This window comes from Grammomys surdaster, unplaced genomic scaffold (genome assembly GCF_004785775.1).
Source record: "Grammomys surdaster isolate TR1022 unplaced genomic scaffold, NIH_TR_1.0 126546, whole genome shotgun sequence".
NCBI lineage: Eukaryota > Metazoa > Chordata > Mammalia > Rodentia > Muridae > Grammomys > Grammomys surdaster.
The window spans coordinates 103,486-121,310 of NW_021621338.1; the positions used below are offsets into that span (position 1 = coordinate 103,486).

General features: G+C 36.8%; 1 protein-coding gene across 1 annotated transcript in view; it reads left to right on the forward strand.

Annotated features, from left to right (window-relative positions):
- The window catches only part of Spag16 (sperm associated antigen 16), a 479,924-nt gene that overhangs the window by 27,144 nt on the left and 434,955 nt on the right, over positions 1-17,825 (forward strand). The window contains exon 2 of the mRNA XM_028760730.1: positions 10,742-10,927. Within this exon, the coding sequence (XP_028616563.1) occupies positions 10,742-10,927 (186 nt within the window). The remainder of the gene's footprint in view (positions 1-10,741; positions 10,928-17,825) is intronic.

Consider the following 17,825-nt stretch of genomic DNA (forward strand, 5'->3'; position numbering starts at 1 on the left):
CTATTTTCCTAAGAATATTTCAAGATGTGGGAGATAGTAACTCTGAGAACTAAAATTTGCACCAGTAAGATCTCCCTCCTCGCCTTCCTCCTTCCCTCTTTCAATACAGAAATGTCTACCTATAGCAAGTAACCTACCAAGACTGCAGAGTTGGACTTCACCTTATCTTGTTCATAAACTCCAATTTTTCTGTGAGGACGATAGATTTCCTGGAACATGAAAGTTGGAATCCCTGATCCCATTAACAAACAACAGAAAAGAGGATTTTCTATTCAGTCTTAGTTATCTTTAAAGTCTTCAAAGTATTGTGTCCTGTAAGCAACAAGTCAAAAGAGAATCTACAGAATTTACTCTTTAGTATTTTCTTTTTGGGAGATAGTCTTAATTCAACCTGCTCCTGTAGCATCACAAGGGAGCAGTGTGATTACTCTTTTACAGATAGCAGTACTGAAAAACTACATGTTTCAAAGGCAGACAGGCCTTTACAGGATGAAGATATGACTAGAGCTGATGAGTTGTAATTGTTGCTACTCTCTAACTTATCTTATTTCCAGGGGTGAAGAGCTACTGAGTATTAACTTAATTTACGTTAAACTCATGGTGAAGAACTCAGCATTAATACTAAACTACCTGCCTATCCTGTTAGGAAAAATTCCATCTATAGTGAATGTTGTAACCTTGGTGATGTGTATCTAACTACATGTTAAGTCTTGTAATATTGTGGGGGGAAATGTCATAGGATAACTGCCTAGTCACAGCTCCAGCTTTCCTTTTCATTGCTGGGATCTATGCTATTCAGAGCACACAAGTATTTAATGATGGTGAGATCCTTGGATTTGATTATTCACATGTTGTTCCTATTGCTTCTTTCTCTCATCTACATCTGCAGTAATGGAAGGACAAAAGAGTAAATTAGCTACATTTAAACATGGCTTAGATTAATAGTACTTAGGTTGAATAAATGGTGTTTAGGCATCTGAAAAATGGCTTTATAAACTTAATTGCTCAGTGAAGTTTCTGGGTAGGAATACAATATAACTAACTAGACTCAGCCATTTTTTTTTTAAAGAAACCTATCTCATCAAGAAGACTAATGCTCACATGAGGCTAAAGGAAATGATTTGAAAATGAAACATGAGAAGCAAACAGTAAGGGTATTTAATGCCTGTAAATGAAAGTTAAATGAAGCAACTCTTATATTTTAGTATATGGACATAAGTATAGTCTTATTTTTAGTGCCAGAATATGAGGCAATGAGGAAAAGTTTGAAGTAAAAAGATGGAAATGTATATGCTGTTTAGTAAAGATAAACCAGTTATGAGTTGGCATAGAGTAGGTATAGTTCTATTGGTAAAATGCAAGCATGAAGACTTGCTTTTGATGTGCAGAACCTATGGGTAAAGGCAAGCATGATGGCACACACTGGGAACCATGGAAGTGGGGTCAGAAGTAGGCAAGATCCAGGTCCTACTCAGAGACCCTGCCTCAAAGAAACAATGTGTAAGATGTCTGAGCAATGACACTGGAGACAGTCCTCTGGCCTTCACATGCATTTGCATGCACATTTTCACACACACATACACACACACACACACACACACACAAACACCATGCACGCACATACACACACACACACACACACACACATAAGTATGCACATACATAAATGAATACAAATATGCATGCACACATGCAAACACACAAATACACATGCACATACATTCATGAACACAAACATACATGTACACATACACAACAGAGAGAGAGAGAGAGTGAGAGTGAGAGAGAGAGAGAGAGAGAGAGAGAGAGAGAGAACCTCAAGAACTAGTGTGTAGTGTGCACAGCATATGGCAGACAGTTGTCATACAAAGAGATAAAGAATAAAACAGGCTGTTGTTCTACTCAGGTATAGGAGGCTAAGAAAAATGTTGTTCATCAAAGAGAAAAATGTCTGATAAAGAACATGATGGTAGCTGTTTGTGAGCCTATAAGATATCTGGAATACAGTGTAATCATGGAACCTAGAAATCAAGGCAAGCAAGTGTATGCAAGGAAGGATGGAATGTGAACAGACAGTCAAAGGCTGAACAGGGAAGAAAGCTGTGACATCCTGAGAGCAGAAGGAATTGTGGTGACATCTGTCATACACTAGAGTCTATGTGAGGCAACTTCACAGAGGAGAATCCCTGAAACTTAAGCATTTCTCCAAATAGATCTGTTTAGGGACTCAAAGGAAGTCTGGGATACTGGTGGGAACATTTCTGGGTAGAGTTTCCTGAGAAGGGTCAAGACTCTACAGGAAACATCCACTCTGAAGAAAGAAATGAGAAGATACTTTAGAGAGTAAGTGGTAAAATATACTTTGTAAACAGAATTAGGTTTAGGGATATGTGATTCATATCAAACCCAGGGTGTTGAAATTATAAAGTTCTAAAATACTATTATTATGATATCATCAATTATGAAAAGCACCAACTTTTATACTAATAACAAAAACAATGTCCCTGGTACCATGGTAGGATTTTGCCCTTTCCTGTCAGAGCTCTCAATACTGTAGGTGGCTTAAGATTAGACTCAGCTAACACAAAGTCTTGGGTCTCTGTGGAAAAACACTGAAACAGATGGCTATAAGCTATTGTAAACAGGCAGCTTTTGTGGAAATTTACCAGCCTGAGTAGTCATAGACCTTGTAAATAGGTAGCCTTGGTGGATAATACCAACTTAGATAAGGACAAGTGAATCATAGGAAGAGTCATAGTGACCTGTCCCCTGAACCTTCACCCAGCCGATACCCTGTTCTGAAAGATATCTGTACTCCCCCTGAACACCCACGCTCCAGTGTCATCCCCTTCCCCATGTCCTGCCTTTTTGTGTTTATAACTCCTGTGTGAATAAGTAAAAATTCTATTTGATTTAAAAAATAAATAAAATAAAAAAGTCAACATAAAAGCAAAAAAAATTAAATAAAATTGAGGCATAAATGTTTTGAGCAAAAAAGAATAAGAGTCGACTCAGGGTCTTTTTGAACTCTGCATCAATTGCTTCTTCTTAAGTATTCAATGGCAAAGAATTTTATTTCTATTTACCTCTTCAAGGTAGGGGTAGATAATAATCATTGTCTGTTACTGTCTCTACAGGCAGATCCACAGCTCTGACTAGGCAACTAGCTAACCTAATTAGAAAGGCTCCAGCCTCAGAGCAAGATCCTGTTACCTGCGAGTGACCACTGCACGTATACACACACACACACACACACACACACACACACAGGAACATGAATACACACATATACTCAAAGAAAGAAAATACTTTGTCTAATTCCATTTAGGGCTTTTTCCATGTTTGTACAAAGCTTGGCTCTTCATTGTTCTTACCTGAAGCTGTTTATGAAGCAGGTCGGAGAAGCAATGTTGAAAATGACTGTACTCTGTTCCACGTTTATTTTGAGTTGCAGGTGTTGGACAGTATATCCTGTCTCCACAACCTCGAACATATTGTCAAATCAATCCTCCTAAGACTTGAACTTGATGCCACGTTCACAATTTTTTTGGTTACAGTGTCCTCCTGGAAGTCAGAACAGGGTATATTGAAAATTTCTTCGACTCAGGATTTTTCACTTACTCAACTCAGAGGTCAAAAGCAGGTGTAGAAGCAGCAGCTTCCCAGGGTTGCTTTCCATTGCAGGAAGAGCACATCGGCTGGGTTGCAAGTTAGAGTTGGAAAAATGCTTTGGCTAAACTGGAAAGACACCTGTGAGACTGAGACCTGCTCTTGAGAGGCATTTTCCTCATCCAGGAATGACTGTTGATATGCAAAGCACAAATATCAAAGTAATTAGATTCAATATTAAATGCAAGTCTACATTAAAAGTATTTATATTTCCTCCACACAACTCCTGTCTTACATCTGCAGCAAGCCTGCTCTTCCTGACCCCCAAAATAACATCTGATTATACCTCACCAAGGCCTGACACCCTGCTCAAAGCCTCAATTCCACAGGACTACAGGGAAGGCTCTTGGTGGCATTTGCTTTGTCTGCTTACGTGTGACTCTTTGAGAAAAAAAAAAAAAGGACTTCAAAAGCAAAGAGTATACCATAATTTGCTATACAATAAACCCTTCTTCTGATTCTCTATTTTTATGTTGCAAACATGTGCTTATATGCATAGTTTTTTTTCAAGTGTGTTTATCTTTAAAGACTTCCAGGCCCATCTCTGCCCTTTTCTCTATCCCTTCATTTTCATCCTCTATGTTCATCTGTTAAAACCTTAGGAAATATTAGAATTAATTGGTTATGTACTTATGAAACTTATTAATACATGAAGTCATTGAAGAAAGAATATATCTTTGTATCCTTAAAAAAGAGTATGTTTTACAAATTTTAAACTATATTTAAGTCCAAAAGAATATAGAAATCTTTTAAACATAAAGTCTTTTTAGAGATAATTAATGTGAAGGATCTTAAGATAAGTAAAATAAAATGAAGCTGGAAGTTGAGTTGACATACACAATGCACACAAACTAACTTCAGACTTGTCTATCAGTGAAAAGGTACTGAGAATTCACTAATGATTCCCATTGGCAACAAAAGAAATTTCCTGAAGCTGTTCAGTGGCTCAGCTGAAATCTCGAAGAGCATTTCATCCCTGAATCCACACTATGGTGTATGGTGTTATTAGATAACAGTTTATCAATCAACGGCTTCAACAGTAGCATTTCACTGACACAGGTAGGAGGTGTCACCTTTTGTCTCTACCCTGTAGTAAAGAGACTCCTGAAACAGTGTGAGATGTTACAGAGGATAAGAACGTAGTGATGAGACACAAGAAACAGAGACCCACTCAGTCACACACTCAGTTAGCTTTTGATAATATATATATATCATATTATTATATTAATTATATTAATATTGTTAGATGGCGTTTAAAAATGAAAACATCTCCACACGTACAATTAATTAAACATTTATGGAGATTTAGTATGAAAAAGCACAGGCAAACAACTGGTAATTTCAAACACAAACAAAGGTTCGTTCTCAGGGGTAAAAACCAAAAAGTAATAAATGGTTATAGTAATGGGGAAAAAAAGATGAAGGAGAAGGAGAAGAAGAAGGGAAGGAAGCAAGCAAGCAAGCAAACAAACAAACAAGTGCCAGGGGAACAAAGGGTTGAAGATACTGTTTTAAAGATGTTCACAAAGACTCTTCTCTGTGACAAGGTAAACTCAAGGGAAAGACTAAAGCTTTGGAAGTGCTAGGTCATATACAACTTCCTAGTGCAAGACAGGATCCATAGCTGCCCTGCAGGGAAGATGGCATCCTGTGCTGGTACCACAGGGGAAGATGGATGGAGTTGTCTAGCACTGCATCTGCAGCATTTTAATCAGCTGGTACATGAATCAATAAACCTCTTGGGTAAAATCTCAGCCCTTACATGACCTTTCAGGGATCTTCATGACCAAGGACCAGCAAAGACTTCTGTGGTTGAGTCCTCCTGCTGCTCAGACCAACACTTCACTATTTCTCTTCACCAATCCTTCATCCACTCTTTCAGATCTTCTTAAACCTCTTAATTATGCCTTGACTGTCTCAGAGCCTGTACCTACAACTGTATCCTATGCTTCCTGGAAAATTAGTTCCGGCTCTTGAGCTGCTGCCTTATTGTCTGCTTTTAGCTCACAGTCCCTTTTGGCAGTGGCTACACTAAGCTCCCTACACAAAGGACAGTGTACCTGAAAGCTGTCTGAAGGTGTCTTACTAACTCATTTACTTGATTACCTCACTTCTCACTTGAGTTTGAAGGCAAGCCTCCTGAGAACACAGACTTTTTCTCTCTGCCTTAATTGCCTTTTATGAAAACTTTGGCTCTAGTCACTGTTGGAGCATGCTAGATATTAACTGAGTTTTCCTTTAAAAATATAAGTATATCTTTAATATCTTTTGTTTAATAAAGGATAGGTCTTATAAAATCTGTTAAACATTGATTATTTTTAATCTGCTATATTATATATAATAAAGAATTGTTAAATTATAATAATGCATTTGTTAAAAGAAAAGAAAGTTTAAAATAGATAACCCAAATAATTTGTATCCACATAATAAAAAATAGATGTTAACTATGTATAAACATAAAAATGTTCTGATTATACAAGATTGATTTACAAGAAAACTTAATTTTAATATATTGCATATGCACAAGTGTTAATGGCAAAAACTACTCAGGAGAATGTCTGTGTGATCAGAAAAACAAAATGAAATAGAATCTAAATATTTTAGTTTTTAAAACCTTAAAGGTTTTCTTGGACCCCTTTATCTTATTTCTGTGGTAACATCTTTGGTCCTGATCTGTTTAAAGTTAAATAAATCAGCCTATCAGCTTTCCTTTTTCTTCTACAACCTAAATCATTGCATCAATACAAGATGATATGAAACAATACAATCAATATGAAACATAATTAAGAACAGGTTAGAACTTTAGTAAATCTATGTTTTTGTCCTGTCTAGCAAGATGTGTTATTATACAAAAAGTATATTATATCAACACACCAGTTTTCCTTTGGTCTTCCATGGCCTTTCCTGTTGCTAGCATCATCTTCTACTCACAGTTGGGCCTTGTCAACGTCATTTTCTCTGTGATTCTAGGTTGCTTCTGGCTTCTTAGTGAAGGCATGGGGTATCATTTGGAAACTATAGCATGAATACTTGGACAAGGGCAATTTTTATTTCAGGAAACCAATAAAGACCATTCTTAGTGTAGATACATAATAAGTTTGATTTATCCTATCTACATGTAGAGTGCTTTTATTCTGCAAGCCCATGGAGCGATCTACTAACTCTTTATCAAATATGAAAGGTATAAGAAAATTGCTGACATTCTATCCCCAATGTACCCTAATGTTTGAAGGCTATTATAAATAGGATATAATAAATGTATCATAAGTATGCCTGAATATTTTTAAAATAATTAAAATACTAAAAGTGAGTTTTATTAATATAAGTATTTAATGAGCTGAATATAACAGAAAATAATAAATTTTGCCTGCACTGTCTTAGAGTTACAACCACTGTGATGAAACACCATGACCAGGGCAACTTATATAAAACAAAATAATTGTGGTTTCCTTAGAGTTTCAGAAGTTTAGATCCTTATCATCATGAAGGGAGCATGGCAGCATGAAGGCAGGTGCTGTAGCAGTAACTGAGAGCTACATCCTCATCCACAGGCAGACACAGAAAAGAATTCTGGAATTGACATGGCTTCTCAGACCTCAAAACCCGTGCCCAGTGATCACTTCCTCCAACAATTCCTTCATTTAATTCTTTAAAATAGTGTCACTCCCTGGTGATTAAGCATTCAAATGTATGAGCCTATGGAAGCCGTTCTTATTCATATCACCAGGTGTATACATCTATCTTAGTTAATGTTCTATTGCAGTGAAGAGATACCTTGATCAAACAAATTCTTATAAATTAAAGCATTTAATTGGGGGCTTGCTTACAGTTTCAGAAGGGGAGTCATCATCTTGGTGGAAGGCAGACAGGCATGGATCTGGAAAAGTAGCTGAGAGCTTTACATCCTGATCTACAGGAAGCAGTTGGAGAAAGAGACTCTAGACCTTTAATGGACTTTTGATACCCAAGGCCTATTCCCAGTGACATACCTTCTCCAGCACACACAGGCAGAGGCACATGCATGTTCACATGTACACGTGTGTGCGTGTGCACACACGTGCACACACACACCATTTAAAAAATAAAAAGAAAAGGAAGAAACAATGTATATGTTTGCTTTTCTTTATCCTTCACTCTTGTTAGTACATAAAGGTAATGAGCCACCTGAACATTTGAATGGCATCACCTTGTCTAATTTTCTTGTTCCTGTTGTATCCACATGTGTAGTGGCATACATATGTTTTACCTGTGGATACATTGGGAGTTAAGGCTTTCAACATACAGACTTTAGCAACAAGAAGAATATTTTACCTGATCTTTTGGATGGTTTTGGCTGCTTCTGGGGATTTGGTAGGATGCTAGAGAAATCCTAACTTACATTACTGAAAAAATAACATGTTCTCTCTCTCTCTCTCTCTCTCTCTCTCTCTCTCTCTCTCTCTCTCTCCCCCCCCCCACACTCTCTTTCTCTGTCACTGTCCTTTCAGGAATGTCCTCTATATTCACAAGAACCAAAGTATACAGTGTTTCATATTTTAATACACATATTTTGAAAGATGAAAATTTTTAAAACAATATTTGAAGAGTTGTATTTCTTTTCACTTAGAAGTGTAAATCTATGAGCTATAATGTTTAAAACCATTACATATTATTTGTTTTTATTATTAAATATCAGTTTGTGACACTTAAAAGAAATTACAATACAAAATTCCAGTGGTGTTTTAAATTAAGAGAGAAGTATATTAAAATTATCTGGAGAGTTATTCAGGTACAAGCAAAAAAGACAACAGTGATTCCTAACTTAGATGAAGATTATGGTCCACGAGAGCCTCTTTACCCATTAGAAATCAGTTATAGAGAAGGAAGAAAGGAAGGAAGGAAGGAAAGAAGGAAGGAGGGAGGGAGGGAAGGAGGGAGGGAGGAGAGGGAAGAAGGAGGGAATGGATGGAGGGAGGGAGGAAGGAAGGAGGGAAGGAGGGAAGGAGAAAGGAAGGTGGGAATGGAGGGAGGAAGGAAGGGAGGAAGGAAATAATTGTTTTATATTTGCTTAAATATTTTGGCTAAATGCAATTTTATTGTTTGGTATTCAATATTAAAATCTAAAAGTATAAGTGGCAAGTACATGAATAAATAAACAATTGCTGCAAAACAAAAACTATCTTATTTTTTTTTCTAACTGGCAAACACTGGCTGTCAAATGAAAATTCCTCAGCTATGCTAATTTGACTTTGATAAGAATGTCTTCAGTCTACATAATCACCATTTCTGCAACACTTTCAAAATCTCCCTGCCAGTGATGGCCATTTCTCCTGTACCATCGAGAATTTCATGTCGTACTTAGAATAAAAAGATGTTCACTATTAACAATCAAATACTTCTCCTCATCTTGCCATTTTCTATAATTGAGTAAATAATTAAATCATTTCTTCTGTCCTTTTCCTCCCTCCCCACGTCCTGTGTTTAAATCCCCTTTCTGTATCCATACCTTCCCCAGCTTTAACCATTATTGTTAAATATAAATACAAAGGAATAAACATACACATGGAACCCGCTGGTTCCACTCAGTGCTGCCTGCATGTACATGTTTCTAGGGCTGATCATTTGGTATGGACAGAGGGCTCATCCCTGATAAAGATTCTCAGCAATTGTTGATCACCTGTAGCTCTTTATCTAGGTGTGACACTGTTGATATGTTATGCATCTACAGTAGAATGTCAACTTTTATTGGAATTATTCAGGTCTTGTTTAGGCAGCCATGTTGCTGAGCTATCATGGATATACCTTCTTGTAACATACAGAGGACACTCACTAGTTCACAGCAGATTTTATGCCTCCTACAACCTCTCTGCCTCTCTTCAGTAGTGTACCCTGAGCCTTATCTGCAGGAGTGGTGTTGTAGATATTTCAGCTCGGGCTTTTATCCAGCTGCAAGCCAACTACACTTTAGGTTCTCTTAGTAGCTGTCACCCTCTGAATTGTAATGACTTCCTCCTCAGACTATGTCTGGGAAACATCTGTGGAGAAGTATCTTTTCTCTGGGTTTCTAGCTTCATGCTCGTATAGTTGGAGTGCTCAGAAATCACCTTAGAATAAATAAGTAAAACTGCATGAATGTGTGAATAAAATCATGCTGAGTAGAGAAGGAAAGTGTGTCTACTGCTACCTTCTTGGACCAACATGGTTCCTGGTCCCACTGGTAAGCGGGGTAGCTCACTTGCTCTTATGTTGACTAGTTGTGGCTTTCTGTAATGATGTCCTGCTGTTGCAAAATAAAGCTTCCTTGATAAAGGGTGAGGTCCACCCTGGTTCAGTGAGTGAAAGTTACTAAAGAAGCTAAAGACTATTCAAGAGCAACTTGCACAGAGGCTTGCAGCTGACATTCTGTTCCCACACCCTAAGAAAAGCTAGCTGCTTCTGATCATTGACAATCACTGTTTCCTTAAACTGGATTAAGTGTACACTCTTTGAAAGCTACACCTTTGATAACATCTGTTAATAACTTCAATATAACATCAAATGATTTCTCCTCAATTACTCAGTAACTTCAAAATCTCATTTTAATGAAATAGCACAAAAATCATCTACTTCCTCATCTTCTTCTTAAAGAATTTAATCAGCATGAGACAGGTCAATGGCAACAGCTTTCCTCCTATTATATTTTCAAAGGGTCTTAACACATCTAGATGGTCTTCATTTTTGAAGTCTCCTTTTTTTCTTATAGTGTAACACATAACCTTGAACTCAACTTATGGTAAAAGAGAAAGTGTTATTTTGGCACATTAATCATGAGCATTCTAGAAGATTTAATTTAAAAAGTTCACAGTAGTGGTTTATCTCAAAGCATAAATTCCTAATCAATCAAAGTAAATAATTGTATAGACTCAAGTATTATCATGAAATGTTGCCATGGGTAACTAAAGCAAACCTCAATTAAATATACTCATCACTCAAAGTAGAATATGTATACTAAATATAAATATAAATGTATGTATATATATTATTTATACACATACATGGTTCACAAAAAATATAAATTACTTTGTTTTAAATTGTCTTGTTTTCTTGCAAACAGTGGCAGCAAGTTGGCTACTTCAAGTGGTGACAGCACAATTAAACTATGGGACCTCTCGAAAGCTGAATGCATCTTGACATTTGAAGGACACAACCACGCCATATGGTCCTGCTCATGGCACTCTTGTGGTGATTTTGTGGCTTCTGCCTCACTGGATATGACGAGTAAAATCTGGGATGTCAATAGGTAAGAAGTATTTTAAACATCATCCATTTAAACTGCTAGACGTTTGTAGGAATAGAGTCTGTTCTCAATGTTGCCACTGGGAAACATTACAAGAAGCTGTTTGTTGCTAAGATTACAGAGAGTGACGTAAATAATTTTTATGAAATCTATTTCTAACTCTATTGATCTTTGTTGATACAACAATTCCTTTCTGAGTGTCAAGAACAAGACCAAGCCTGCTAAGAGATTAGAGTTTCGTCAACTGAAAGCTGTTTATAAAGAACTGATGGAAACAAATGGTTATTTTAAGCAGAATTTTTGCTCTACTTTGCACAAGGTTGCTGTATCTTTTAGTTTGGTTGTCATGAATATGATGGAATTAGCTTATGTTCAGTTTTTGTTGATACCTTATAATGTTTTCCCAAACCAATAATTTTTAATAATTCTCAAACTGTACAAAATTATAGATATGGAAGTTTTATATTTATCTTAATTCAAAGCAGACATGTTTCATTTACAATATCAGTAATCATAATCTGATTTAATAGACAAGAAAGATGCAGAAGATGTAAATTAGGCAATCATCAAATATCTTAATTGTTTCAGGTTAAAGGTTATATGTCAGAATTTGAGCCTCATTTGATGTTGAAATGATGCCTAGGTCTCAAATTTTGGATGATGCCTCTTGGAATGTTTTGCAAACTATTGTCTCATGCCCAGTATAACTTATTTTAAAAGAGAATAAAGTAGTAATTGCAAGGACTGTGACTTAGAGTCTCACACACACTAGTTCTTTTAAACAACTGTCCTTTCCCCTCCCTGAGTTATAAGTGACATTTTAAGATTAGAGGGCAATTAGGTGCTTGTGACCATTCAGTCAAAAGTTATCTTAAGTTCCACATGTAAATGATTTCCTTATGCAACAGTTCTAAGCTCCTCTGTCTCCCCATGCATATACTTTGTTTCCTTGAGACTGCAGCTGGGCTAGGTAAACTTCACTATGGCTTTGCTGTCTAACTTCTGTAGCTCTGCAAATAGTTGGCACATGCAACAGTCTGGGTATGGCAGGGCCCTTCCTTCTTGCTATGTCTTTCCAATGAGCATCTTGTAGACTTCCCATTGTCCCACTAACTTTATCTCAACAACAGTACTGTTCTCAGCAACAGAATCCAGTGACAGCTTTCTTTCTACAGAAGCAACCACCCTGGAGCACCATTTAGGGAGAGAAAATTCAGCTTGCAAGTACCTCTTCTCCTGGGTCTGTTCCCCATCTCTTTCAGACTATAGCCTTTAGGCAAAGAAACCCCATCACCAGCACAGATTTGCTGTCTTCTGTAGTTTGGGGCTTTTATTGTTTGGTGTGTGCGTGTGTGTGTGTTCGGTTTTGAAGATCAAAGATTTTGTGAATGCTAGGCAGTTGAGCATTTGTAATTTCTACCTTATTTCCTTTGTTATTTTAGTGTTGGAGTTTGTAGGTCTGTCCTGATGGAGCTTTGTCTGTTCCTTACTACTCTTCTCTTATTAGTTAGGAAACAACTTACACAGTTGACAGTCCTGTCTGCTAAGCTTTGATCTCTAAAGTAACAGGAACAGCTTCTGGCCATTAGTAGACTCTTGACAGAGTCAAACATAGGCAGATGAATAACATAATCTATCTGGGTTGTAGACGAACAACTGACTGAACTTTGCATATCCTGTGTGAGAAAACATGGCTGTGAGTAATATATTTTTACCTAATTCTACCTAAAACAGGGACAATTGTTTTGATTCTTAGCTGGGAATCATTTTATTTATGATAATCAGTTGTAGGTAAAAATTTCTAATTCTAATATGTTTCAATATCATATGGTCAAATTTCATAAATATTTTTAATACTGAGTATCTGGAATTTAAGCACAATTATCTAATTTTAATTTCAAATTTATTAACCATTTAGAACATGTAAACCTAACCACTATCAGATTAGAAGCTGATTCCCAATAAAACTTACCCCCCTCCCCTTTAGAATGATTTTAAACACTGTGACTTGGCAACTTTCCTCTTGACTCTGTCATATTGTCACCTCATTGATGCTCAGTGGATACTGACATAGCAGATCAAAGTTACTCTTGATTAATGCCAAAATTGTTGTAAATTTAAAATTTCCATCAATATCCAGACCTCAATCAAATTCATCAGCAATGACAGAAACTGATACTGATTTTGAAGCTCCAGTGCCACACACAGGAACAAAAAGGGAGATATTGATTACTTCTGAGTGGTTGTTGATATATCTTTTAGAGTTATAATCAAAACATGAAATTCTAATTTGTAGTTACCCAAGAATGTATCTAAACCACAGGAGTTTTGCTTTAAAATATCACAGGTTACTTGAAATGGCTCAGAGACTTAAGGGGAGAGGGTGTTTATCTTGGTCATTTGGGGAAGGATAGAAGTTGTGTCATGTTGTATGGCTTCCTCTTCTCTAGATGCCACATAGTTCTTAAGAACAGAGTACTTTGAACTGATTCATGTCGTCGTCATCATCATCATCATCATCGTTATCATCCACTTGTCTGTTTCACAAAATGTTAGGTCACTATGGAGCATAACCTAGACACAATTCTGGATAAAGCTACATGTGTGCTGAACAACGAGACTTCCTGAACACTATATAAGGCACTACTCAGTCTGTGTAAGGCCTCACACTTTGGAGGTTCTCTAGCATATTTTGAAGGTCTTCTCAAGGACCATACTCATGAGCTGACAGATGTGTGTGTTTCTGTTAGAAGTCATTATTTACTACTTCAGTTTTAAAAATAGGCCCTTTAAGGTCAGTCACTAAGCATTTTTCACATTGGAAACACATGCACACATATACATATACACATGCATACATGCATGTGCACACATATCCTCACACAAACATACACACACACACACACAAACAAACACACTCAGGCACATAGCTACAGGCTCACACGCACACACACACATGCACACATGTACATATATGCCTATGTGTGCACACATACATACACAATACATTTTGAACACAGAGTCCTTGGCATGTGATTGTTTACTTGTGTGAATGAGCAAAGAGTTGATCTGCAAGTGCCTGTGAAGAGTATTGAATAGGATTTCTTCCTTCCGTATTCATATTCAAGCTGTGTGACAAGTTGCTGTCTTATCCTATATGAATCTAGAAAATGATTAAAATTAGGTAGGACTATTAAAAATGATCTCAGTCTGCTGTAAAAAATAATTTATGTTTCTTTTTCTAGGCATTCATACACAAAACCAGTGAGTAAGTGTTCATGAGATGAGTTCACGTGTAGGGCCATTTAATAGACATAAGAAGAATTTCAGAATCAATCACTGCCCTCAATGAGATTATAAATAATTTAAAGATGTGGCAATTTTGAAGCAATCATAGAATTTTCATTGCATCTGCTGTCTATAATATCACATCAGGTATTCTGGGAGACTCCTGGCCATTTGTCTTCCAAGGTAACTGTACTTGGCTAAGCAGCTTCATCACATTGGCACTTTGGTATTTGGAAGGCAGACCATGTGCCTGCACCACTTGTAACTGGAAGGAAAGGGGTTGAAAACAGCCAACATGTTGCTGCTTCAGCTGCTTCAATGAGACAGCACAAGAGCAAGAATTTAGCAGTAGGTATCAAGGACTGGCAGAAACATTGGGACTTGTAAAATTCAACAGTTTCTCCCTCCCAAATGATGGGAAATAATTGCAACGTCCTTAATTCTCTGTGTGTTGTTTCAGATGCCCTTCAAATTATGTGGAGAAGGAATAACAGCAAGTTTAAGAACCATGTTGAATTTGTGGTTTTCACTCTATTTTGTTACTTAGAATCAAATTCATGAGAAACCTGGGTTTGTGGAAGAATCACACTGACAAAGAAACCATGAGCCAACAGGTAGTAACTCATCCACTGGTAAAACAGTTCAGAAAGCCTCATTTGTGCATCCAAAGGAAATGAAGTTCCAGTGTCACCTAGTCACAAAGAAGAGGTGTATAGAGAACCCACTTCAGGTAAAGCTGTCAAGTCAAGAATAGTTGACAAAGAAGAGCCTGCTATAAAACAATGTCAGAAGCCACATTAGAAAAACTCAAGCCAAAGCCAACCCAGAAAATCAAGCAAACCAGTGAGAGAAGCTCTCCCTCTTGTGAACATGCCATGCTTCACTCGTGAAACTTTCTTTAGTACCTTGGAGAAGTGCCTTGATTTGCTTGATTAGATGCTAAAGCAATTCACAAAATGGGCAGTTTTGGTTTCCCACTTTCTTTTTCTTTGTTGCCATTTGTATAGCTGTTATTCTTTCCTTGTTCCATCATCATACCTGATGTTTGTGGAAGTAGGCAGCAGAAAGCTTTGCTTTACCTAGTTAGTTGGTCAGCAACAGCTTGAGCACTGTCCAGAGAACATGGACTATGGAATATGAGCAGTGGCTGACTGGGATTGTGGGTTGTTTCTCTTTATAGATTGGGAAAACATCAACAAACACTTTATAGGTGGAGGAAGATTCATCTCAGTTCTTTGGTGGGCAGAAAGCTGTATGTGAGGCATCAGTTTTCTTTAGTTTTATGCATATGTACATAGAGTTAACTATCTATATGTCTACCAGATACAAGCATGTGCCTGCAGATGCTGTCAGATCTTTTAGAACTGCAATCACTGGCGGCAATTATGAGCCTTCTGATATAGACAATGAGAACCAAACTCTGGTTCTTTACAAGAGCAGCAAGTACTATTAAGTACTGAGCCATCTCCTCATCTTTCCAGGATTATTATTTGTGTATATATCCAAAAAAAATGCAATAAAGCCCTTACCTAATCTATTATTCTAATCACTAGAATAGCGTGATTGTTTGAGTAACAATAGGCTCCACAGGCTCATATATTTGAATGCTTAGGTCACCAAGAAGTGTAACTGTTTGAGAAGGATTAGAAGTGTGGCCTTGTTGGAGAGAGAGTGCCACTAGGAGTGAACTCAGGTTTTAAAAGCCAGTGCCAGACTGTCCTGATGCCTGTGGTTCAGAACATAAAGCTCTCAGATACTTCCTCAGTGCTATGCCTGCCTATGCCATGCTCCCTGCCATGATGATATTGGACTAACTCCATGAAGCTTTAATCAAGGCCACAATTAAATGTTTCTTTTATAAGTTGCTTCAATCATGTTGTCTCTTCATAGAGAGAGAGAGAGCAGAGACTAAGACAAATAGTTTTTAAAAATAGATGAATTTAGATGGCATTGTATTGGCAAGAAAACGTACCTAATGAGCAATGATATAATATGTTAGTTACAAATTACAAATTTTGTAAAATAATAATAATAATATAATAATAATAATAATATAATAATATAATAATAATAAACCAAACAAACAAACAAACAAAAAAACGACAGTAAAAAATCATGGGAGATGATCAGAAATGACATCCATGAAAAGGATTGTGATTCCAATGGGGTAATCTTTATTATAAAGCTTATTAATGTTTGAAAACTCTCAATAAACCAGCTAGCCAAGCCGGTACCCAAGATACTCAGGCTCTTCTGAATTTTTCTACATTGATGTCAAAACTCATGTGCGTTGTCAAAGGCCAGTGTAACTGAGGTAAATTTAGCAGACAGTGGTTAAGGTCCTTGTGTGTATGTACATATTATAATACATCTCTATACTTTTCAGCTCCATTTTCAATGAAGTGGCAGATGCTGGTAGCTTTAAGCACAAGGTCTGCTCTGTTTGACATATTAATAGATGACTGTTGCAAGATTAGACTAAGGAGAAGAGTGGCAAAAACAAAAGTGGAAAGGCCAGCTAAGAAGGCCTTGCACAATCCATGCCTTCTCCTCCTTTTTTGCTTTTATACTGTTCAAATTACATGCAAGTATTAAGGTCAGTTCTAGGCTGAGGAACCAACAATACAATAGATGAAAGTAGTCAAGGAACAAGCAAGACCATAAACACAAATAGTCAAAGAACACAGACGACAATAAATAGAGTCCCATGATCACTCCTGTGATCACTATTTCTATTAGTATCAGTAAGAACTTTTTGTAGAAAAAGCCAACAGGAGTTTCTGACTTATGATGATCTTTGAGAGACAGAGAAAACAAATGACCTGTTACATATTTAGATGGCTAAGAAGAAAAAAGGCTCATTCTCTTTAGCCTGGCACATTTCAAAAATAGGCATAAAGGGAGGTGTGCCCTCTGCCTTCCTCCTAAAGTTTCTAGGGAAGAGAATTGAATGCACCTTCCATCCACTGGCCTCACTTCTTACTGAATTTAATAATTCATCAGTCAATCAAAATCTTGGGCTAGATGAGAGAGGAGAAACAGAAGGAGTCAGTTAAAAGTAGGAAAAGGAAATGTGAAATATGAAGATTCTGGTTCAGAGAGTTATTTTCTGTTAGTGAAATGTAGTATTCATTTCTTTTGGACAAATAATGTGCTAAGTTGAACTTCAGATTGAGAGAAAATTCTTTATTTCAGAACACTTCTTTATTAAAAAGTAATAAAATGGGGCTTGATATTTATAATATAAAATATTCCATTAGCATATTTCATGTTCAATGGGACTCACTCACAAAGTTACCTATTCTGGCAAAGAAGGACATGTTGTACAATATTAACAATTTTAAGACATATAATGTAGGAAGAAATATTAAGACTCAAGGGCATGGAATTTTCTGGATTAATACTTGTCTCGTGTTGTGAAGGTCTCCAGTTTGCCTTGTTATACTTGAAAAGGCACCCAAGATATATATTAGCAGACTGCTAAAGTGATGCTTAAAATATGATTATGCTATATTAAAAGAAATGGTAAGATATCTCCTGTGAATAATTTGTCCTGCTCTACCCAACAATGAATCAACTATTCTGTCTGCAAATGAGCAATGCCTCCTTGAAA